The 24064-nt window shown below is 58.5% G+C and overlaps 4 protein-coding genes across 6 annotated transcripts; all 4 read left to right on the top strand.

Moving 5' to 3' along the window:
• The first annotated feature begins 189 nt into the window (after positions 1-189).
• On the top strand, positions 190-3385 carry LOC136022285 (lipocalin-like). Of its 2 annotated transcripts, none has more exons than XM_065695371.1 (7): positions 190-406; positions 1445-1584; positions 1685-1761; positions 1857-1970; positions 2195-2296; positions 2512-2537; positions 3226-3385. In XM_065695371.1, exons 1-6 carry the CDS (start codon positions 308-310, stop codon positions 2535-2537), a joined length of 558 nt encoding a protein of 185 aa, XP_065551443.1. In that variant the 5' UTR covers positions 190-307; the 3' UTR covers positions 3226-3385. The 2 variants fall into 2 exon arrangements, with proteins under 2 accessions (XP_065551443.1, XP_065551441.1); XM_065695369.1 differs by having other exon boundaries at positions 191-406; positions 3222-3385.
• Positions 3386-3929: 544 nt separating this feature from the next.
• Positions 3930-6228, top strand: LOC136022329 (lipocalin-15-like). 2 transcript variants are annotated; one of them, XM_065695468.1, is made up of 7 exons: positions 3930-4072; positions 4511-4650; positions 4824-4888; positions 5122-5235; positions 5694-5795; positions 5897-5918; positions 6073-6228. In XM_065695468.1, exons 1-7 carry the CDS (start codon positions 3977-3979, stop codon positions 6074-6076), a joined length of 543 nt encoding a protein of 180 aa, XP_065551540.1. In that variant the 5' UTR covers positions 3930-3976; the 3' UTR covers positions 6077-6228. The 2 variants fall into 2 exon arrangements, with proteins under 2 accessions (XP_065551540.1, XP_065551541.1); XM_065695469.1 differs by having other exon boundaries at positions 5125-5235.
• A 1098-nt stretch (positions 6229-7326) lies between these two features.
• LCNL1 (lipocalin like 1) lies at positions 7327-10606 on the top strand. Its single transcript, XM_065695403.1, has 7 exons — positions 7327-7476; positions 7728-7867; positions 8384-8454; positions 9017-9127; positions 9618-9719; positions 9879-9904; positions 10428-10606. The coding sequence occupies exons 1-6, from the start codon at positions 7375-7377 to the stop codon at positions 9902-9904; spliced, it is 552 nt and encodes a 183-aa protein (XP_065551475.1). The 5' UTR covers positions 7327-7374; the 3' UTR covers positions 10428-10606.
• Positions 10607-22523: 11917 nt separating this feature from the next.
• Positions 22524-24064, top strand: LOC136022357 (olfactory receptor 10A7-like). Its single transcript, XM_065695525.1, has one exon. The coding sequence runs from the start codon at positions 22694-22696 to the stop codon at positions 23651-23653; it is 960 nt and encodes a 319-aa protein (XP_065551597.1). The 5' UTR covers positions 22524-22693; the 3' UTR covers positions 23654-24064.

Genomic DNA, 24064 nt, shown 5'->3' on the forward strand with positions numbered 1-24064 from the left:
TGCTGCTGCGGGGCTTTCGGCACTCCCAGGCAAACACAGCATCTCACCAGGAGAGAAATATTCGCAGGGTCCCTGCTTGCCCTTTGGCTTCAGCTCTCGGCCCGGCTCCCACTTGCATAACGCACAGGGGGAGGCAGGGCTGGTCCCCCTGGGGCCCCCGTGCAGCCAGCCCATAAATAGGGGCTCTCTGGGCTCTGCAGCAGCTCTGCTGCTCCTCTCGCTCAGCCCGGCCCGCCTCCGCTCAGCTCGGCTCTGCTTGGTTCAGCTCCTCTTGGTTCGGCTCCACTCGGCTTTGCTCGGCCCGGCCATGCACATCGCACTGCTCAGCCTCCTGGGGCTGGCGCTGCTCGGGGCTCTGCGTGCTCAGGACACCATCCCCGTGCAAACCGACTTCCAGCAGGACAAGGTGACCCCGCATCACTCTGGGTGATGGGGGTTTGGGGTGTCTGGGGGGGATCCCTGCCCTGGAAACCTGTGCAGGGGGTGTTGCAGGTGGATGTGGGGCCAAGGTGGCCCCAGCACTGGGATGGGCAGGGTGGCTGCGTGTGGGGTGTGCACGCAGACCCCATCCCTGAGGAGCCCCCATCCCTGCGAAGCCCCCGTGGCTGGGGTTTGGTGGCTCCATGGGGGATGCAGGATCCAGGGCTGAATATGTGCAGGGCTGGGACACCTGCAGTGTGGAGTGGGTGCGCGTACACAGGGATGTTGCAGGGGGGCTGAGAAAAGCAATCTTGGTTTGAGATAGCACATGGGGATGGACCATGGACCCCCAACCCCCACACAGACCCCATTTGCCCAGCCCAGTGTCCCAGAAGACCAAGGGCTGGAGTGTCCCACATACCCTCTGCCCTCCCACCCCTCGGTGCTGGCATGCTTGGGGCGCTTGCAGTAACCCCCCAGACAGGCAGCACCCAGAGCAGGAGAGACCCAGCCTGCTGTACATTGGAGGGGCCCAGCCCCACAGCCCCTGGAGCCATCCAGGGAGGTGCTGGGGATGGAGACACATCCTGCAGGGATGGGGGTCCTGCAAGGGTGGTCCCAACACTACCTATCTCTAAGACTGACGGTGCCCCTCTGAGTGCACCAAGCTGGTACCTGCAGGGACCAGGCTGGGGTGAGCTGTGCTTGCCGCAGGGTCCTGACCCCTCCTTGGGCCTCCAGATGTATTGAAATGGCATTTTGGAGTCAGGCAATGCTGTCACCCCCTCCCTGGCTTGGGACGAAGAGGAAGGAAACACCCCAAGTGCCAGGCACATCCTACACCATGGGTGGGTTTTGTGGACACCAGGAGCTGTAGCAGCTCCATGGGGACAAGGACCCAGGACCCCATCCTGCAGTGGGGCCAGCAGGGGAGGGGGAGGTGGCCTGGGCTGTGGCTGGCTGATGGCCAAGGGGTGAGATGGGGTCTGTGTGCAGCTGGTGACTGAGCAGAGGTTGTGTGCAGCTCACAGGGAAGTGGTTCAGCATCGGCCTGGCCTCCAACTCCAGCTGGTTCAAGGAGAAGAAGCACCTGATGAAGATGTGCACCACGGTCATCTCTGAGACCGCAGATGGGAGCCTGGAAGTCACCTCCACCTACCCCAAGTATGGGCCTGGGCAGGGGCGGGGGGTGAGCAATGCTGCCATGCCTGTGGCTACGTGTGGGCTGCAGCATCCTCCCGGCCGCTCGTGTTGTACTCCCCAGGGGTGACCACTGCGAGAAGAGGAACAGCCTTTACACCAGGACGGAGCAGCCAGGGCGGTTCACCTACACCAGCCCACGTGAGTGCCCGGCTCCCAGACCAGCACTGCTGGGACCTGCTCCTGCCCTTGCCGGAGCACCCCAGTGCTGAGCTGGGCCCTCCCTATCCCCCCAGGCTGGGGCAGCAAGCACGACATCCGTGTGGTGGAGACCAACTACGAGGAGTACGCCTTGGTGGCCACCCAGATCTCCAAGAGCACCGGCCCCTCCACCATGGTGCTGCTCTACAGTACGTGTGCCCCGGGACCCCTGTGCCGCCTGCCCCCAGCAGTCCCAGGATGTGCTCAGTGGGGGATCTCTCTGGTGGGAGAAGGGCAGCAGCATCTCCCAAGCTGGGGTGACCCATGGGGTGTCTGGGTCCGGCCCCCCTGCCTGCTTGTCCCTTGCTGGGTTGCACTGCAGTAGCACTCAGGGATGCGGGGGGGCTGCCTCTCACCCTGCTCTTGCCTCCAGGCCGCACAAAGGAGCTCAGTCCTGAGCGCCTGGAGAGGTTCACCCAGTTCTCCAGGGAGCAGGGCCTGACGGGTGAGGAGATCCTCATCCTGCCCCACACGGGTGAGTGCAGCCAGGGAGCAAGGCTGGGGGTGCAGGGGGGTGGTGGGGAGCAGGGGAGAGGTACCCTGGGGGGCTGAGAGGGAGGAGACCCTCCTGGCTTGTCCCTGCCTCCCTGAGGGACCCGTGTGGGCCTGGCCGTGGGTGTCTCCATGGGGGTCTCTCAGGAGTCCCCCAGCCCATGGAGGAGCTGATCTCTGTTTCTCTTCCTCCTGCAGACAAATGCATGGCAGATGCTGCTTAGGTGAGTCCTGCCTTCACTGGGGTCAGAGCAGCCCTGCAGGGGGGTATTGGTGTACTTGGAGATGCCCCACCCCATCACCCTCCCCTCTCCAGGCTGCTCCTCTTACTGCTACCGCAGATCATAAAATCACAGAATCCCCAGACAGGTTTGGGTTGGAAGGGACCTCAAAGCTCCTCCAGCTCCAACCCCTGCCACAGGCAGGGACCCCTTCCACTGGAGCAGCTTGCTCCAAGCCCCTGTGTCCAACCTGGCCTTGAGCACTGCCAGGGATGGGGCAGCCACAGCTTCTTTGGGCACCCTGTGCCAGCCCCCCAGCACCCTCACAGGGAAGAGCTTCTGCCTAAGAGCTCATCTCAATCTCCCCTGTTTCAGTTTGAACCCATCAGCCCTTGTCCCATCACCACAGTCCCTGATGAAGAGCCCCTCTCCAGTGTCCTTGTAGCCCCTTTAGGCACTAGGAGCTGCTCTGAGGCCTCCACGCAGCCTTCTTTTCTCCAGGCTGAACAGCCCCAACTTTCTCAGCCTGTCTCCATGCAGGACGTGCTCCAGCCCCTGATCATGCCCCGCCCTGGCCCATGGCTGGTTCTTTGGTGTCCCTGGGTGGTGGGTGCCCATGTACTCAGCGTGGGGCTGGCCGGGCCGATGTCCTCCCGTGTGTCCCTGTCTCACCCCCATCTCTTTCAGACAGACCCCCCAGCTGCCGCCGGCTGGAGCCCCGAGAGCCCTGTGAGCCGGTGGCTGCCCCGTCCCCCCCATGCCCAGGACCCCCCAGCACTGCAGCAGCCCCCTCTCCCTGGCTTCACACCCACAGCTGTACCCCCCACCCCATTAAAGCCTGTATAAAACCAGCCCACCCCTCGTCTGCCTGGTCATCCTGAGTGGAGCCCCAGTGGGGTAATGGGGAGGAGGTGTTTGCTGTGAACTCTGGATGTGGCTCAGTCCCGACCACCCCCATGGTGTCCCTGCCATGATCCTGGACCTGCGCCGGGAGCAGGGCCTGTGCCTGTTGCCGGCAGCCTGGGAAGCCACAAGCCCTTCTAGGGGACACTGGGCTGTGGCTCAGCCCTGGGCTCAAACCCTCCTTGTTGAGGTGGGACCAGTCCTGGCCCTGCCAGGCCCTTGGGCCAGCGGGCAGCAGCCAAGAGCAGGACACTGAGAGGCACCCCTGTCCCCCTCCCCAGACACAGCTCTGGGGCATCACCCGCTCCCCCACTGCTCTGGGCTGGGTCCCGCACAAGGCTGCATTCATCCAGGACTGGACAATGGGGGGAAAGGGGCCAGCACTGTCACCCAACACGGGTACAAGTGATCCCTGCTCTTGTGTAAGCTGTTGCATAAAGGGGGCGGGAGGGTGCTGCCAGCGGTAGGGGTATAAAGGTGGGTGCGGGAGGGGACGGGTCCCAGCAGCCTCCCCTGCCCGCACCCAGCCCGCGGTGAGGATGACGGCGGCGCTGCCCTGCCTGGCGCTGGCGCTGCTCTGCGTGCTGTGCGCCGCGGCAGAGGTGCCCGTGCAGCCGGGCTTTGACACCCAGAAGGTAACGAAGGGCAGGGGGTGGCCCCAGCCCGTGCTGTGTCCCCAGGCACCCCGAGGAGCCCCCGGCCCTGAGCCCGCCCCAGGGTAGCTCCCAGGAGAGGGGGTGTCTGTGCCCACTGGGTTAGTCCCGCTCCGTGCCTGCCCACGATGGCCAGACCCAGCCGTGGCCCCGCTGCAGGAGCACGGGCACCTGGCACAGTGATGCCCCCAGACGTGTGGGATTGCCCAGGGAACATGGGCCAGGCGCTGCGCTCACCCTTCCAGCGCACACCCGTGTGTCCTGCACGCAGGCGGGTGCCAGGTCCCCGTGTTAGGTCCGCATGGGGGTGGCAGGTTCCTGCACTGGACTGTCACATCTTCCACAGAGGGTGGCAGGTTCCCCTGGCGGGTGACAGTTCCCCATGCCTGTCCCAACCCCGCTGGTGATGTCCTGCTGCAGTTTGCAGGGAAGTGGCATTTTGCAGCCACTGTTTCAAACTGCTCCGTGTACCTGAAGATGAAGGATGGGATGAAGTCAGCCATCGCCACCATCAGCTTCACACCGGAGGGGAACCTGGCTATGAAGCTTGCCTGGCCCCTGTGAGTGCTAACCTGCTCGATGGGTCCCGCTTGGGCTCCATCCCCACCAGTGCAGCTGGGCAAGGATCATCCTGCTGCTGCCCCACAGCACTGGGCTCCTCCCGGCCCTCCCCATCTGCTGGTCTCCCAGGTGGGGTCCAGCCCCCTTTGCCATTCCCATTTTCCCTCTCCAGGCCGGACAGATGCCAGAGGTTGGAGCTGCTGTTCCAGCGGAGCGGTCAGGCAGGACACTACATGGGTATGGGCAGGCAGGTGGAGCAGAGCCACCCACACCGTGGCACAGAGGGGGTGTTCAGCTCCTCTGCCCCATGGCTGGGACAGGGGCCACGCTGTTGTGGGGGCATGGGTCTGCTGGATCCCACGGGGGTCCCCTGCTTCCCTTCATACCCCTCTCAGGCCCTGAGCCGTGAGCCCCAGGAGGGGCCATGGAGGTGCTCAGGCTGCACCACATTGACTGCTGTGGTCCTTCAGCAGCACAAGAGAAGAAAGAGCTGCGTGTGATGGAGACTGACTACAGCCACTACGCCATCGTGCATGAGACCCAGCACAGCAAGCAGCAGCCCAACACCATGCTGCAGCTCCTCAGTGGGTATCAGGAGCGGGAATGGACACACACAGCTCCCCACGGAGGGACATGGGCACGGGGCGGGGGGGGGCAGGGGCTGGGCTCCCCACTGTGTTCCAGGGCCCCCTGCCTCAGCACCCCATGTGCTGCCACCCAGGGAGTTCATTTGGGATGGATTAAACCTTGCACCAAAGATATCCCCTATGGGTTGTGGTTTGACCTGAAGCTCCCCCAAGCCGCACCAGCCGCCCCATACCACCCCCAGCAGGGTGGTTCCTCATCCCAAGGGGCTTGTGCCCCTTTGCTGCCAGCCCTGGGCAGCTGTGGGGTGCCCAGTGTCCAACCTGCACCTCCATGGCTTCACCTTTCCCCTTCCCTGGGGCCCCATTGCTGCCTCACGGTAGCTGGAACCCCAGTGTGGGGCTCGCTGCTGGGTCCTCTGCACTCATCACCCCCTGCTTTGGGTGTCTGGCTGCAGCGAGGGAGCAGGATGTGAGCCCCCAGCTCCTGCAGAAGTTTGAAGAGCTCATCCCCACTGTTGGGCTGACCAAGGCCATGCTGGCCGTGCTGCCCAAGTCGGGTAAGTGCTGGCAGGGCAGGGGTGCACGCACAGTCCCTCTGCATGGGGATGCTCAGGACACTGCCCATGGTGTGCTCACCCCTCTCTTTGCTTTTCAACAGATCAGTGCACTGGAGCCATCAGGTGAGCATGGCCAGGGGACGCTAGGTGTTTCTGCTGGCATGGCCAGGGCTGAGCAGGGAATCACAGCTCCCCAGGGACTCCCTGCCTGCCTTGGGGCTCTGCATCACTTTGCCTCTCCCTGCTCTAACTCACCCGTCGTCATTCCTCCCTGCAGCTGAAGGGGCTGGTGCCAGGGCCATGGTTCCTCCAGCGCTGGTGAAAACCAGGCTCTGCTCCCCTCTCCATGATACCCCTTCCTGTCCTTCCTGTCCTCCGCTGCCCCACACCAGGATCACACCTCACCCTCCACAATAAATAGGTGCAGAAGCTGCCCCGGAGTTTGGTGCTTTTGTTTGCAGGAGCAGGGGTGCTGCCGGGGTCCCCAGGCACCCCAAGTCCCATGCTCCTGGGTCCACCCCTTCCTCTCAGCACCCCAGGGGAGCTGGGGTTCATTTGCTGTGCTGTTTGCTGCAGCCGGTGTGGTGAGGAGGGGGAGCAGAGCATGGGGAAGGTTCAGGGGGCAGAGCTGGGGATGTGGGCAGGGGAGAACTGAGCTGGGATGAACAGGGGTTCATGCAGCAGGTCTGGGCAGGCAGCGTTAAGCACTTGGGCTGCCCATCCCTGCCTGTAGGGTTCTGGCTTCAGGCAGGCAGCTCATCCCCAGGACACCCAGTTGAAGCCCCCCAGCAGGACTGGGGCTGCCCCATGGCTGCCCAGGCTAAATGCACAGCAGGACAGGGACCTCCCGTACGTGTTCCCATCCCCCTGGCTCCCCCCATCTGCCTACTGGCCACGGTAGAACCAGAGCCAGGGCACAGGGGACATCACACTCTGGGAAGGAGGGGACACACTCTGACAGTGATATGAACCCCTTCTTCTGCCATCCCTGCTCCGGGTGCACCCTGCTTTGCAAACCCTGAGTGTGCAGAGGTGCACCCACAGAGGTGGATGAGCTGTGTAGCACCACAGGGTCAGAACATCAGTGGTGTGCAGCTGCCTGGGCTTGGGCATGATCCCAGCGGCAGTCCTGGGGCAGATCCAGCCTCACCAGAGGGATGGGTCACTGAGCTCCTTGGTCACTGGTGACAGCGCTGCTTGGGGCCAGTGCCGGGAAGGACGTCCCCACTCTTCCCAGCAGCCTTCCACCATCCAGCTGGTAAAAATGCTCTTTTTGTTCTTTCACAACCAATTTTGTCCTTTTCACAACCAAGCACATCGGGGAAATCCTGAATTTCAGCACTGGTGTGGTGCAAGAGTTCCTGCAATACGCTGCTCAGCCCCTCCGGGTGCCCTTTGGGTACTTCCCCTCTGCTGCAAGGCTGTTTACTCTGGAGCGACCTCAGCCCTTGGAAACCATCCGCCCCAGCCAACCCTAGCGCAGGGGTGCGTGGAAGGGAGGAGAGCCCGGGGCTATAAATTCTGCAGCCTCGGCACCGCTCCGCATCCCGCTGTCGAGCCCAGAGGAGGCTGCGGCGAGATGAGGACCATGGGGCTGAGCCTGGGGCTGGCGCTGGCGCTGCTCTGCCTGCTGCGCGTGGGGGCTGAGGACCTCGGTGCTGCGGAGCTGGACCTGAGCAAGGTGACTGCAGCATCCTGGGAAGGGCAGGCGGGAGCGTGGCCACCTCTCACAGGGTGGGCACTGCAGAGGTGGCTTTGTGCTGGGGACATCCCCCGGCTCTGCTGTCGCACCGAGGTCAGGGTGGTCACGCAGTCCCTTGAGCCCGGAGGGGTTGTGGGTGTCCCATGGCCTGAGGGTGTCCTGGCTGGGTCCCCGCGGAGGGAACAGCCCCTGGCTGCTCCTCCAGGCTCACAGCCTGCCCCCGCTGCCAGATTGCAGGGAAATGGCACATCACGGCTATGGCCACTGACAACGAGAGCTACCTCCAAAAGAAGGATCAGCTGAAGATGGCGATGACATCCATCGAGGTCCTGGGGGATGGTGACCTCAACGTCTCCTTTGCTATTCCCACGTAAGTGCCAAGCACTTTCCCCATGGGCTTCACTGACCCCCCCTTGCCTCCGCTGGTGGGACTCCACCTGGGTGCCTCCACCCAGCACCTACCAAAGACCGGTGTGGGGTGAGGCAGGACCTCCAGCCCCACGGTGTACAACAGGGGCTCGGCAGAGCTGCATCGTGGGGACCCCTTTCTCAGGGGTCAGCACCAGCCAGGAGTGGTCCCACCGTAAAGCTGAAACTCTGCTGCTCCCGGCAGGGATGCGGCAGGATGATGGGGGACCCCATGGTCAAAGCTCTCCCAGCAGGACCAGCCTCATCCCAGAAGCTCAGAGGATGAGCAAGGGAAGGGCTGCTTGACCCCACAGGACACCCCTCAGGCCAGCCCAGGCACCCATTGCTCTGTCCCCATCCCTGCCCTGGCCACATCAGCAATTCCCATGTTTGGGGAGACCCCGGAGTCCACACCTGCAGGGGAGGGAAGGGGAGGTGTCACTTAACCCCAGATGAAGCATCCTCCACTGCTTTGCAGCCCGGAGCAGTGTATGAGACTGGTGTCAATCTACAAGCCAACAGGAGTCCTGGGTCAATACTACAGCTCTGGTGAGTGGGGCCAGGGCAGCGGCACTTCCCATAATCCCCATGTGAAGCAGCCGGCTGTCCCTGGGACATGATCCTCCTGGGGTCCTGGGTGGGACGTCCCTCTGCAGCCACTGCACCCCAGGGCTGATCTGTGCCAGGGCTGGTGTCCCACAAGCGGGTGGATCCCTTGGCTCCCTGCCTCTGAGATCAGACACGTCCAGACCAGGCTTAAACCCTGGGGAGAAGCAGGTTAATTCTGCAAGGAGGCTGTGGGTGGCTGCTCCCAAGGGATGGAGCGGGAGTGGTTTCCCAGCATTAGTCCGTCTGTGCTACTGGGCTCTCTGCAGTGACCATACCCAGAGCCTCCTGTGGTCACTTCCCAGTCCCTCTGCTCTGTTGCCGTCTGTCGGCTCCCCCAGGCTTTCAGAGGAGCCTCAGCAAGGGGATAAACCAGGAGAGGGAGGCACGGAAGGCTGGGTGGGCCCAGCCCCTGGCATCCCGGCTCACACTCCTACAGCCTTTGTGCAGGGTGGGGATTCCAGGAGGTGATTAATTGTTCCCTTTCCTCCACGTCCTTCTGCAGACAGAGGCTATAAGACAGCGCAGGTGGTGGACACAGACGGCAAGACATACGCAGTGGTCTTTGCCACCAGAGCGAAGGACAGGAAGACCCTGCACGCCCTGAGGCTCTACAGTGCGTAACCAGTGGTGCTCTGAGCAGGGGGGGCAGCCTGGGGTGTCCCAGGAGGAGGCCAGGGGACCCGCGGGGACCCCTCCTCAGCACTGCCCTCCTGTCCTGGGTGGGCTGCAGGAGCAGGACTGGTGTGGCAGGGGCAGGGGCAGTGAGATGGGACTGGGTGGGGAGGCTGGGCTCATCTTCTGCGCCCAGGGGCAGTCCATGGCCTTGGGTCAGTCACCTGTGGAAGTGGGCAAAGAGCGGGGGTCCTGCTGCAGGGTGTGGGGATGGAAACCAGGGAAGGAGACATTGTGCTGGTGCCAGGGCCTCCACTTCGCCTTGTCCCCTGGGACAGGTGTCTCATGTCCCTGGCCACCACCCCTTTCCAGCACCTTCCCCGCTGCCTCCAACCTTCCCTGGGGACCATCGTCCATCCCATCTCACCTGGGTGCCCAGGAGATGCGAGGACAGGCTGCAGCCTGGAGCTAACTCATGTCCTCGCCCCTAGCCAAGACCCGGGAGGTGAGCCCCAGGCTGGCGGTGCTCTTCAGGAAGCTCGCGAGGCAGAGGAGCTTCACCAACGACATGATCATCATGCTGCCCGCCCAGGGTGAGCGCTGCCCGCGCGTGTGGGGCTGGTGTGGCTCAGTCCATCACTGCCACTGCTCTGCAGTCTGAGCTGCCAGGAGGAAGCGTTGCCCCTGGTAGCCAGAGGCACGCTGGCCTGGCATGTCGTGGCATGACACAGCCTTTCTCTTTATTTTCACAGATGAATGCAGCCTCGATGAGGTGTAGGTGAGTTGCTGCAGTAACAGGGTGTTTTGCAATGTCCTCAGCTGGAAACTGCCCCCTTGGTGCTCCAGAAAGGGCCACCATGAGCTCTGGGAGCCACATTGAACCTGACTCCCAGGTAGGACTGTTCCCTTTGAAGCTGCTCCGCAGTGGAGACCCTCAGGGTGCAGCTGCCCTGTGGTGAGCAAGGGCACTTGAACCAAAACCACCCGGTCAGTGGAGAAAGAGCTGCAGAGCTCCTGCAGCAGCCAGGGCCAGGACTGCATCTGGGCAAAGGGGCCTGGAGCTGTGGACCAGCAAAACTGGTCAGAGGTTGGGTTTGTTGTTGGCCTACTCTGGCACGTGATGTCCCACCACACTGATACACACTCGGTTGTAGGGCTGGCTCCATTGCTGGAGATGGCTCACCCTACAGAGTTGAGACAACTAGTATAGAACAAGCTGATGCTGATGGGGAGCCCTGCTTGGCCTTCTCCATTGGCCTCCCCACTCAAATACTCAGCCCACCTCTCTTGCTGTTTTCCAGGAGGTGCAGGCTTGCTGGTGGCTGCTCCTGCCAAGCAATGCAAGACCCACACTCTGAAGCTCCAGGCTGTTGTTTCCGCATCCCTCTCCTGAGCTCAGTGGTCAAGGCTGTGACACATCCCCTGCTCCTCCAGCATTTAGGCCCTCTTTCTTGCCAAATAAACAGCAACTCATCCCGGAGCTTGGTGTAACTGTCTGGGGAGAACCCAGGATGCTCAGGCATGTGGTCCCTTCTGCTGGCCTCCAGGTCTGCACTGGGAAGCATCCTGGGCTGAGCTCACCCAAGTGAGGGCAGTTTTGGAGTCCACCAGGATTTTCCCTCCTGGGTGCCTCCCATGGGGCAGGACCATGGCCAGGCAGAGCTCAAATATGTGATGCAGTGAGACTGCAAATCCCATGGGCACGACGGGCTGCGTGAAGAAAGACTGTGGGACTTGGCCACATAACTAAAGTTGGAGTTGGAGGTCTGCAACCACCACCACCATCCAACTGACCTTCCCTTTGCTCACCCTGCTGCAATGGCAGCCTCTGTTCCCCTGCAGGGGCAGGACTCAGCTTGAGGACCTCTCAGGCCCTCAGCGCTGCAGGGTCAGTGGAAGGTGGGTGTCTGAAATCTCTGGACCCAAACCTTCAGACTGGTGTGGGGCTGCGCACAGTCTCTGTCCCTGGGCACTGAGCAGAGAAAGCCTCTGCTGGAGTCAGATTGCCTGCAGTGGTGGACATCTGCCTCCAGAGGCTGGCTGAGCTTCTGTTTCTGAAATCCCACTCCATCCTTCCCTTCCTGATCCCTTCAGACTGTCAAATCCACACATAAGAAACCACAACCCATCCGGGTAACCTGTGTCCCCAGGGATGCCCTGCACCCTCACATACGCTCATCTCCAGGGCTCGGGCAGCGCTCGTAGGCAGTGAGGTCTGGTAGGGCATGAAGCACCTTGTGCCTTTCCTGGAAAAGGAAATTCCTCCAAACTCCTCTCTGGTGGCATTTCCACAGGGACCCTGCCCATCCCTGCACAGGCAGTTGGGTGTCCGATTCAGCCCAGGGTTTGCCTTGTGTGATGGTAGCAGGTATCCCTGGAAGGTGCTGTCCCAGCAGCTGAGCACCTTAGAACCTCCTCCACGGAATGGGAAAAACCATGTGGGAAACAGCGTCTCCTGGACTGTGGACCTCAAGAGCTGGACACGTCCCAGGGCAAGGGCATCACTGGGACTTCCCATCCCAGGGTCATCTCCACCCTCTTCAGAAAGACTGTCAGTCTTTCTGTCAGACTGTCAGACCGGCAGTGCCCTTTGCCAGGGACTGTGTGATGGGGAGTCCCAGTGTGTCCACATCATGTTCCATTTCCTCCCCTGCTGTGCACAGGTGGCACCCCAGACAGTGCTGAGATCGCTCCTCTGCCCCTGGCGATTTCCTCTCCTCCTTCTGTCTGTCTGTTCTCTCTCTGTGCCCTGGAGCAGGATGTATACAGGCTGCCATTGGAGCAGGATGCACACAGGCTGCCATTCCGGACCATTCCCTGGCTGTGAGACCCTCCATGCACTGCAAGGGGGTCCCCCACTGCAGCCCCCACCCATCAAGCCTGTCCCTGTACCTGCTGCTCATCCAATGCTCATCAGACCATGCAGCCCCTCTGCCTTCAACAGCAGGCAAGAAGCACAGAGGGACAGGGTGACAAGAGGGTTGTACCTGCCCTCCTTTATCCCCCAGCAAACCCAGCCAGATGTCACTGTGTGTTTCCTGACATGGGACTTTTCTTCTCCAAGTGTTTCTAAGGGCTCCCTTGGGTGAGGCACCTTCTGATGGCATCCTGCAGCAAGAGGTTCCCTGATGGGTGCTGTGGGCACTTACAGGTGGGAAGGGCTGGCAGGGACTGGCTTGGTGCAGTAGAGATCAGCTCAGGCACCTGGGTCCCAAATGGCTGCTGGAAACAGTGGAGGAGTGTTGGGGCAAGGCAGATGCTGGACAAGACTTTGACATTGAGGAGCACTTTGGAGACTCCCAGCTGATGGCTCTGGTGCTTACTGGTGACACCAGACTTCCTTTCTAGCCTATGGCAGTTTGTTCCCTGCAAGCTTTGATAAAGATCCTTCCCAGCTGACCTGGGGATGTCCAACACCCATGTCTAGACTCCTCCAGAAAGTGTATTCCTGAGGTGTGATGTTCCTCTGCAGAAGTTGGATTCAGTCTCCTCTGTGACATAATTTGTCCATGCATCAACCAGGTCTGCCCTTTACTACAGCTTTTGTGAGCATCTGCCCACACTGCCTCACACATCTGCTTGTCTGCAGTCTCTCTACCTCTGGCAGGCTCTTCCAAAGCCAGCATGTTTGCTTCTAGTCTTTTGGTGAAACTAGAGGTAGCAAAGGTGAGTCTGAGCAGCAGGTGACATGCTGCAGTTGCTGCAGTGAAGAAGTGGAGTTTCACACCTGATTTATGTTGACTGGAAATGTCATCTGCTCTGTCTTACATACTCTTTGTATTGGTAGGGCCTTTTCTGGTGTTTGTCAAAGAGATCATCCAGGCTGGGATTGTCCTGGGCTCAGCAGTAGCAGTCATTTTTCTCCTTCTTAGTAGCTGGTGCAGCGCTGTGGTTTTGACTTGCAGCCTGGGAACAGCGCTGATAACACCAATATTTTTAGTTGGTGCTCAGTCATGTTTGGTCTGACCAAGGACTTCCTGAGTCTCCTGCTCTGCGAGGAAGGAGGGGAAGCCGGGAGGAAGCAGAGACAGGACACCTGACCCAAACTAGCCAAAGAGGTAGCAGTGGTTTGTGTTATACCTCAGTTACTGGCCTGTTCTTATCTCAACCCATGGGAGTTAAGTTCTTTCAATTCTCCTCCCCATTCCTCCAGGAGAGGGGGAGAGGAAGGTGGGGAGTGAGAGAGCGACTGCGTGGCTGAGTTTAAACCATGACAGGGATCCACCAAAGCTCCTCCTCAGCCGAAGTGAATGCAGTTTCTTCACTTTTCTATCAGCTTATTTCCTTTGAAGATTCACTCTGAATTCAACTGGAAACTGGACAAACATCTTCTACTGTTAAATTCCTGCTCCCGGTGCCTTTGACAAAGGGAATATATGTAAGTGCGGTTGATATTCCTCAAAGTAGAGGAGCAAGGGACCAAATTCTGGTGTCTTCATTGTTTGTCTTGCAGTTACCAGAGGTCATCTGATGTGGAAACAGGTTCAACAAGTTTAGAACTTTTATCTTATTTCTGATCACCTTGTTTCAAATGATTGAATTGTGCTGACTTCCATTTAGACTTTCCCTTTGGAATGTTGTTTAGGATTTGTATTTGCTAATACCAGCTTAAGTGCTCAGCAGGAAGCTAAACTGGTCTTCCCAGACAATCTCTGTGCCATATGTGATACTTAATCTTCTTGACTTTACATTTTTTCCCCTTTTAAAAATTAAATGCAACTGTATTGGACCATTTCTGGTTTTCAGCGTAGCACTGGCTGTCAGGAGAATGGTGTTTTGATTTCAGCCTGTGAGACAGGTCCCACTTGCTGCTCATGATCTGTGGGCTCTTGGCCATTCCAAAACCCAGTGCCCATCCAACCTGCCTGGAGTGACCATATGTTAGAGGCTCCCAGATGTCCCTTTGCATGTGATGGGTGCCAGTACCACAGTGGCAGTCATTCCAAGCCATCAGGTCTTGTCCGTCTGTCTTGGATTGTGTAGAGTGAGACCATGGGGTTCCCATGGGACCTGGTGGGTGCCAGCCCAGCTGAGCCTCCCCTCACCTCCACATCAGGGCAGCCCCTCGCTGGGACTGGGGTGCTGAGCGTTGGCTCTCAATGGCACAAACATAAACTACCTGAACTCCCCTGGGCCAGCACTGAGTCACCTCTCAAGTGCCAACTGCAGCTTTGAGACACCTCTGTGCTGCTCTGAGCTCCACAGATGAATAAACACTGGCTTTGCTCCCTGCTTTGGGAAGGGGCAAACATAGCTCCTGTCCCAGGCGTGGCACAGCAAACCCCTGGAGCCACGTCAGGATTTAATACTGCAGAAGTTCAGAAACTTCTAATGACACAACTGAGACCCATTAAAAGTGAGGAAAAAACCTCCATGCTGCTGGGGCAGAAGGTGCCCCACGGGCCACAGCGTCACAAGGAACCCAAAACACAAATGGCTTCGGGTGTTCCCACTTCCTCCATGTGTTGAAACCTGTTGAAAATGTGTGAGTATTCTTGGCCTGGATCATCTCAGGACATGGTTTTATACCCTGGCTTCATGAGTGGCTGACAGGGATTGTCTGGTTGAGCTGAAGCAAAAGGAACGTGACCAGCAGGATGAGGGAGGGTCTCTGAGAGACCCCCCTTGCAGCCCTGATCCAGCTCTGGGGCAGCAGCACAAGAGGGACCTGGAGCTGTTGGAGCCAGTCCAGAGGAGGCCATGGAGATGCTGCTGGAGCAGCTCTGCTCTGGAGCCAGGCTGAGAGAGCTGGGCTGGGGCAGCCTGGACAAGAGAAGGCTCCTGAAGGGGAGACCTGAGAGCAGCTCCAGTGCCTAAAGGGGCTGCAGGGAACCTGGAGAGGGGCTTGGGACAAGGGCCTGTAGGGACAGGCCAAGGGGAATGGCTTGAACCTGCCCGAGGGGAGACTGAGATGAGCTCTTAGGCAGAAGCTCTTCCCTGTGAGGGTGCTGAGGCGCTGGCACAGGGTGCCCAGAGAAGCTGTGGCTGCCCCATCCCTGGCAGTGCTCAAGGCCAGGCTGGACACAGGGGCTTGGAGCAAGCTGCTCCAGTGGAAGGGGTCCCTGCCCGTGGCAGAGGGGTGGAAGTGAATGAACTTTAAGGTCCCTTCCAACCCAGATATGATTCTACAAAGGTGGGAAGCAATGTGACTGGGGACTTCCCAAGCTGCCAGGGTCAGCATATCCTGAAATATATGAGGATCCATCTGTCCCAGCAATGACCAACCTTAGTGACAATGTTCAAGCTTTGGGGACACGTCATGCTGGATCTGCCAGCCAGAGAGGCCACATCAGCCTCCAGAATGGGGCAGCACAAACTTCCTGATGTTCAGCCAAGGCAAATGCAAAGTCCTGTCACTGGACTGGGCTTACCCCACAGAACAGGGCAGACTGCGCCTGCAGGGAATGGCAGCAATGCTGGAGGAGCCCTGCATGTCCAGCAGGCAGCAAGCAGAACGCTGCTCAGCAGAATGCCTCTGCAGCAAGGTTAGCTGTGGTCTGGCTCAGTGAAGGGCAGCCATCAGCCTGAGGGAGCACTTGAGAGACCATGTTGGGAGAACTCGGTCCGGTGAAGGGCTCCCCAGTACAAGAAATGACCTGAAAAACGGCAAAGAGTGCAGTGTGGGTCACAGAGCTGGTCAGGGCCTGCGGCACAGCACGTACAAGGAGAGGCTGAGAGAAGCAGGATGGTCCAGCCTTTGGAAGGGAAGGTGAAGGAGGAATCTGGCTGCTGTGAGCAGCCGCCTCAGGGGGAGGTCTGGAGAAGATGCAGTCTCACTCTTACTGCAGTGCTCAGTGGTGAAGGGCAATGGGCATGAGTTGCAACATGGCTGACTCCAGTAGGACAGAAGGAAGAAGTTCTTCATCATGAGTGTGGTCTGCCCTACAGCACATCCAGAAACGTGGCTGAGAAACTCCCCATCCCTGAAGGTGTCCTTGGACAAGTCCCTGAGCAACCTGACCTAACTTTAAAGCTGGCCCTGCTCTGAGCAGCGGCAGGACCTTTGAGATGCCTTCCAGCCAAAACCCTCCCGTGCTCCCTTGGGTTATGCCTTGGGTTATGCAGATAGGACTGATAACATGGAACCAGTTGAACGCGGCCAGTGCAGCACCAAACACTCATAGAAAACATTTGTTACTGACCACCAGTAACTGTGGCCAGCACTTGGAAGGTGCCCAGTCCTGACGTGTGATGCTCTCAGTGTGCTCTCAGCCCTCCCTCCACTGCCCTGCAGCCATCCCCTGCAGGCAGAGCACGGACAGGCCAGGGCTGCGATGGTGACAGAGAAGAAAGGAGAGTTCAGCCTCCAAATGCACTTGCGTGCACTGAAAGTGGGAAGATGGGTTGAGCTGGAGGGGCTCAGCCAGGGGAGAAGTGCTGCATCAGGGAGAGGTGCTGGTTTCTGGTCAGCGTCTCCATCACTGTCCCCTCCCCAGAGATGTGGGTGCTCTCAGGCCCCACCATGACCTTTGCAGATTGATACATCTGGGAGGGAGCCTCCCTTCCAGATTCCCAAATTTCTCAGAGGGAGAATGTCTCCAAGCAGCGGTTCAGAGAAGCAACACACCTCACACTTGCTAGAGGCCCTTAAGTAACTTCTAAATCTAGATGAGCTTGTGTGGAAGAAACCAAGGTTATCCAGTAAAGCCAGAAGGTACATGCTTGGTTGCGAAAGTAATAGAATCCCAGAGTCACAGACTGGTTTGGGTTGGAAGGGACCTTAAATCTCCTTCAGTCCCAAATCCCTGCCATAGGTAGGGACCCCTTCCACTGGAGCAGCTTGCTCCAAGCCCCTGTGTCCAGCCTGGCCTTGAGCACTGCCAGGGATGGGGCAGCCACAGCTTCTCTGGGCACCCTGTGCCAGCGCCTCAGCACCCTCACAGGGAAGAGCTTCTGCCTAAGAGCTCATCTCAGTCTCCCCTCGGGCAGGTTCAAGCCATTCCCCTTGGCCTGTCCCTACAGGCCCTTGTCCCAAGCCCCTCTCCAGGTTTCCTGCAGCCCCTTTAGGCACTGGAGCTGCTCTCAGGTCTCCCCTTCAGGAGCCTTCTCTTCTCCAGGCTGCCCCAGCCCAGCTCTCTCAGCCTGGCTCCAGAGCAGAGCTGCTCCAGCAGCATCTCCATGGCCTCCTCTGGCCTCACTCCAACAGCTCCAGGTCCCTCTTGTGCTGCTGCCCCAGAGCTGGATCAGGGCTGCAGGGGGAGACTCTCCAGAGCACAGAAGAGGGAAAAACAAGCTAGAAAAGGAAAGCAGAGGCTGAAGAACCAATCTCTGACATATTCCTGAATCCAGGCTCCTGCTTAAGGGTGTCTCTGAGCCCCTCTGGCTGCAGAGCCCACCATGTGCCTCCAGCTCCACCACAGCACCACCCCTCTGGTGTCTCTAGATGATGATAAGTTCAAAGTCAACTTCAGACCTGTCCCTCAGTCCTGGCCCCTGTGGGTTTTGGGGCTTCTTTATGAGGATGCTGCTGGAGCACCCCTTGGGGGAGTGTCCATGGTGGGACACAGGACCCAGTGTATTCCCCTGCAGTGTGCTCCCCTGCTCCCAGAGCATCCCAAAGAACTGTGCCCAAGGGGCTGTGCAGGGTAATTATAGACTGTGCTGTAACAGGGGAGCTGTTCCCAGGTGCCTGCCAGGAGCACACTGAAATCACCCTGGTGTCCCAGACCACCGGTGCTGCCAGACACACCTTGTGTGAAGAGAGGAAGCATCTGCCCAAGGTAAGCTGTGTCACTGGTGTCCCAGCATCAGTGTCACTGGTGTCCCAGCATCAGCACCGGCTCAGTGCTGAGGCCAGGACAGCTCTGAGACTGAGGGGGGAAGGAGCCAGCCCCATGGCAGGGTCGCCGAGGCCAGCTCTGCCCTGCCCTGCTCTGTGCCCCACTCCTGTGACCCGCAGACGTGGGTGTCCTCTTTGTCCCCATCCTGGCCCAGCAGCACGGGGAGTCCCTGGGTGCCCAGCTCATGTCTCACAGCACCGCGGGTCAGCCCTGGCAGCGCGGGAGCCCTGCCCCTGCTGCAGACACGGGGCTGCAGTGTCCCTGTCCGCCTGTGCCACAGCTGGTGTCCCGCTGGTGCTCCCAGTCCTCCAGGATCCAGCTGTACAAACATAGGGACCGTGGTGTTGGCCTGAGCTTTGCACAAGCTGCACCCACCTATCTCCAGCTCACTTGTCTCAGATTAGATTTGATTGCAAATCAAGTGCAGCTGCACTATCGGGAAGGCAAACAGACCCTTCCAATGACTGGCTGATCACCCAGCTAATGACTGTCACAGCAACAGATGGAATTGCAAACCCCTGCAGTGATCAGAAATGAAATGAAGCCACTTGGGTCCCAGTCACACACCTCTGACATCTCCTCCTTCCCTGAGGCCATTGCTGTGGTGGACACGGTCTCTGTGCCTTGTCCCTCCTGCACCCTCAAACTCCCAGTGAGGCCACTGGTGCCACAGAAACCCAGCTGGTTCTCTGGTAGCCCAGACTGTGACTGCCCTGGGGACACTGCAGTCTTGGTTTGCACCCAGTTCTGGGGAGGCCATGGGGCATAGGGGAGAGATGGGAGTGGGTGCCCACCCCAGGAGACTTTGTGATGTATTCCAGGTGAACCAGGCATGTTGTTTTCCCCCTCTCCTTCATTAAATCAATGCAAAGGCTCTGTGAACACCTACTTATACTTAAAACAGGTTTATTTTAGGTAAAGGGAAAAGACAAAGAGATTTAGGAACCAAAGCCCCTCCTACCTTTGGCCCTTGATGTGAGCACTTTGAACCCCAAATCTCTTTGATAAGGCATGATGCGAAACCCCAGCTCCTTGTCTAAACCCTGGTGCATTCGATCTAAGGAGAAGATTCCTGGGTCAAAGTAATGTTTGTAGTTGGGTTTAAGCTGCTGGCTTTTGCAGGCTCACCTCTGCCAGCGCTACCCACAGCATCATGCTTGAGTGAAGGGCTCTGCTCCTTGATGCCACAGCCATCTCCCTGCTTGGCTTTGCTTCTCCAGGCTGACCATGTCCTCTGCAATGGACTCTCACTTCTCCAGCCAGCCTGGCTCTGCTTCCTCCTCCTCGGGTGGGCTCCCTGCTCCCTGAGCACCACCGGGCAGGGTCTCACGAGCGCTCCACAGCATCAGGATTTTCCCACACGGGTGGAAACTTTCCTGCTGCCCCCATGGGCAGTTTGGCATCCTGTGCCACACTCACAGCTCAGCACCACCCTGGGCTGACCGGATCACGGGATCTCCAGCTAAGGATGCTGTGGGCAGGCAGACTGCTCCACAGTCCCAGAGCTCCCGTGCACGCCCAGTTTTCTTGCTTTTTCTTTCCCCTAAAGCCTTGCAAATGCCTGGTGCTGGGCCCCTCTTCTCCCAGCGAATAGAGCCCCATCACAAAGACTCTGCAGGGCAAGCACTGTTCATCCTTCATGGATTCAGGTGCAGGAGTGCTCCCATCCTGCAGCCCTTCTGACATGCAGCAGAGCTCTGGAGACTCTCCTCCCTCCTAAACGCTGCTGGCCTGTGCCCTGCTGTTGCCACCAGACACCCTCCCTTTGCCATAAACTGTCATTGTCCTCCTGGGCAAGTGGGAGTGGGGACACCCGGCTCCCAGGGCACTGAGCGCTGTGGGGCTGCCTGACCTTCATCTGCACGGCTGAAGGTGTATGTGTCACACTGCAAGCGATTCCCACAGACTCCCTGCACTCCTCTGTCTTCAGTGCAGGCTTCCCTCACCACTTCTCAGGCTCTCTTCTTTCCTTGCAGGCTTTCCACTCTTGCCAAATATTCTCCTTGGTGTCTGTATGTTCCCTGTTTGCAGAGGGAGCAGCCCGTCTCCAGCAGCCTCTGCCTTGTGCTCAAAAGGGAGTTCTTAGCTGGGTTTTGCACCTTTTCTTTCACGAAATGCCAGCTCTTTCCTACATTTGCAGGCTCAATGTCCCCAGTCCGCCCAGCTGCAGTAAGCAGCCCTCCTCCCATGTCCTGATTTGTGCTTGTTCACAGCCACAGCCACCAATCTGTTCCTATTGCTCTTGCCATTTCTGCAGAATGGCATTGACTCATCCCTACTCGAGCTGAAGTTATTTTCTCAGACAGCTCTTCTAAAAACAGCCTCTTTTTCAGGAACAGGTACAAGAAAACCTCATCACTTTCTGCAGTGACCTGGTGAGGAGCCACGTGAGGTATCATATCCAGGGAGAGCTGGAATGACCATTACAGATGAGGCTGTGATTTATTCACCATCACCCCTCCAAAGAGTTACTTTTCCTGGATTAATTTCTCCCCTGGAGCTTTGCCCTCCTCTCGGTCTGGCTGGGAATGTGTGACAGGCTCCCAGACCTTCCCTTCACTCCTTCCCAAGGCAATTTAGATCCATGAAGACATTGTGATGGTGCCTTTCAGCTTCTCGTGCTGTCCTACCCTTCCTCCTCACTTCCTGCACTTACTCTCTCCTCCTGTCACTTCCATTACTCTGCTCAGAGCTATTTCTCTGACTTCTGGGAACATCTGCTGCTGTGGGGGGCACATAGCAATTTGAGTTCCCCCATACCTCTGGTACCTATGGAGTTCCCCCATAGACTTGCAGAGGCCACAATCATTGTTTGCTATGGACCATCTGCTCTTCCTGAGCCAGAGGAGACACCAACCTTCTGCTACCCACTCTCCAGCTGCTCTTATCCCTACCAGTCTTTCCCTTCCCTCTGTGGTTATGCCCTTGTTTACCAGCTCCTGCTCTTCCAGTACAACCCAAACCAGCAGAGACAGGACATGCCTCTCCTTGACGTCCATTCTCTTTGTGGTTCAAAGCCTGGCATCAGATCCCTGAAGGCTTCTCCTATCCTGCTGCCTCCTTGCACTAAGAGGAGAGTGTCCGTGGAGGCTCCCAGCATCTCGAGCACCCCAGCCCCTGCTGTGGCACCCAGCCTTGGCTACCTGCTGCTCCCTCCCTCCCTGCTCACACCCCACCCCAGCTGCTGGGCACCAGGACGAAGCCACAGCCCACCTTGGCATCTCCATGCTGTGGAGCACATCCCCAGCACGGTGCGGTTGTCCTTGTTCCTCTTGGAGGTAGCTGGCAATGCCACTTGAGGGTGCTCAATTCTCCTCAGCTTGGCACCCATCTCCTCTTCACTCCTGGTGAAGATACTCCCACACCTCCCTCTGGAAGGACGTGCAGGCAGCTCCAACAGCTTCTTGCAGCTTGAACAGATCTGATCATCTCCTCAGTGCTCTTTCTGTGGATTCAGTAGTTTCAGGTTCACACTCAGAATCTTCTGTGTCTCATCTCCATTTACCCCCAAGCTCCAGGTTCTCATTAGATTCAGTCTTTCCTTCTTCCTGCAGGCCAGTGTCTCTGCTTTTCCTTGCCACCCTCAAGCCTGTTTGAGCAACACTGTCACCCTCAGTTGCCTTTCTGGTCCTCCTATGATGTCTCAGACTCTCAGAGGCCCATCACTTGCATTGTTCTCTAGGTGTGAACATGAGGATTAGAATCATATTAGTCACGGAATAGCTTGGGTTGGAAGGGACCTTAAAGCTCCTCCAGTCCCGAACCCCTGCCATGGGCAGGGACCCCTTCCACTGGAGCAGCTTGCTCCAAGCCCCTGTGTCCAGCCTGGCCTTGAGCACTGCCAGGGATGAGGCAGCCACAGCTTCTCTGGGCACCCTGTGCCAGCGCCTCAGCACCCTCACAGGGAAGAGCTTCTGCCTAAGAGCTCATCTCAGTCTCCCCTCGGGCAGGTTCAAGCCATTCCCCTTGGCCTGTCCCTACAGGCCCTTGTCCCAAGGCCCTCTCCAGGTTTCCTGCAGCCCCTTTAGGCACTGGAGCTGCTCTCAGGTCTCCCCTTCAGAAGCCTTCTCTTGTCCAGGCTGCCCCAGCCCAGCTCTCTCAGCCTGGCTCCAGAGCAGAGCTGCTCCAGCCCTCGCAGTATCTCCGTGGCCTCCTCTGAACTGGCTCCAACAGCTCCACGTCCCTGTTGTGCTGTTGCCCCAGAGCTGGACCCAGTGCTCCAGCTGGGTCACACATCTCTGGTGCAGTATTTGCAAACAGGCACTTTCTTTGTCTGTAGCATTTAAAGATGTCTATTTTTTGAGCTCTGCTCTCACAGCCTGTGATAGATAAGGGAAAGCAGGAGATCTTGCTGTACCTTCACTAATGATGTAAACACAGTGCTCCCATGAACAACAGCTTCTGTTCAGGCAGGTCCAACCTCTCACGTTTTGTGGGATCTTCAGGTCAGTCTCCCATTGCAGACCAGGGAACCTGGAGGGGTGAGAGGAGCTGCTCTCGTTTGACAGCCCCTGGGATCCTTTTCGAGCACGGGGGTCATGTTCCAGCTCATTCTGATGTCCTTCAAGTGACACGGGGTTGGGGCTGTCTGGAGGATTGAACCCCCATGGGCTGACACCAGCCCCCACCGCCATACACCCCCGAGCCTTCGGCAAGGTGTGAGGGGTGCGGGGCATGGGCACAGCTTCAGCCCACCACAGAGCAGAGCCCAGGGCTGGGGATGCCCCCTGATAGGGGAGAGCACTCACCCTCGTTCTACCTGTTCTTACCTCCTGCTCTCCCTGAAGATGAGCCCCGAGTCCCTGCAGCACGGAAATCTCAGCAGCCCCACCATGTTCCTTCTGTTGGGATTCTCCAGTGCGTACGGAGCACAGGTGACCCTCTGTCTGTTCTTCTCGCTCATTTACCTGGTGACAGTGCTGGGGAACGTGCTTATTGTGACCCTTGTCTGGTTGGACACCCACCTGCAATCCCCCATGTATTTCTTCCTGGGCCACCTCTCCTTCCTGGACATCTGCTACTCCTCCGTTACCCTCCCTAAGATCCTTGGAGACTCCTTCTCACTGCAGAAGACCATCTCCTTTGTGGGCTGCATCACACAGATCTACTTCTTCCTTTGCTTCGGGGGCTCTGAGTGTGTGCTTCTGGCTGCCATGGCCTATGACCGGTACCTGTCCATTTGCCACCCCTTCCACTACCCCATGCTCATGAGCAGGAGGATGTGCCACTGCTTAGTGGCTGTTTCGTGGCTGAGTGGCTCCCTTTCATCTCTGATCCAGGCCTTCCTCACAGCCCGCCTGCCCTTCTGCGGCTCCAACGTCATTGACCACTTGTTCTGCGAGATGCCCTTCCTGCTGCAGGCATCCTGCAGCCCCAATGCTCCCCTCAACAAGGCCACCTTGTATGCTCTGGCTGGGACTATAGCGATGGGCTCCTTCCTCCTCACTCTTGTGTCATATGCTCACATCATCGGGGCTGTCCTCCAGAAGGGAGTGGGGATGCAGAAAGCCTTTGCTACCTGCACCTCCCACCTGACCGTGGTGTCTCTGTTCTTTGGCACTGGGGCTGTGGCATACCTGGTGCCTCACTCCAGCGTCTCCAAGGAGATGGACAAGGTCCTGGCACTGCTGTACGCCGCTGTGACCCCCATGCTCAACCCCATCATCTACAGCTTGAGAAACAGCAAGGTCAAGGGTGCCATCAGGAAAGCCCTGTGCAGGGAGAGGTTACAGATGGCCACTGAGTGACCTCCACGCTCCCCGAGGCAGGGATGCAGCTCTCGGTGACCCAATGCACATGAAGGGGTCTGGTGGTGCTGGGAGGGCAAAACTGATGGCTCCTCACCCTTTCTCACCAACATATCCAATGCTCAGACCCATTATTGTCTGATGGGACACAGCGGCTGGGTACCCAATTCCAGCATTGCCTCCCGTTGTGTGTGTGTTTGCACAGCCGAACTGAGCTCTCAGTGCCAGCTTCAGAAAGCCCACTGGGAACGAGCTGTGTCCCACCACATCCCAGGACCCAGGTACTGCCCTTCCAGCATGGAGCACCGCAGAAGTCTTCACTCTCTTGGACCGGTTGCAGAAAGATGGGGCACAACATCCTCTGGAGACCTGAACAGACCATAAAGGGATGTTATAACATTGCTAATTGCT

The sequence above is a fragment of the Lathamus discolor genome, chromosome 15, assembly GCF_037157495.1.
Source record: "Lathamus discolor isolate bLatDis1 chromosome 15, bLatDis1.hap1, whole genome shotgun sequence".
In the NCBI taxonomy this organism is placed as follows: Eukaryota; Metazoa; Chordata; class Aves; order Psittaciformes; family Psittacidae; genus Lathamus; species Lathamus discolor.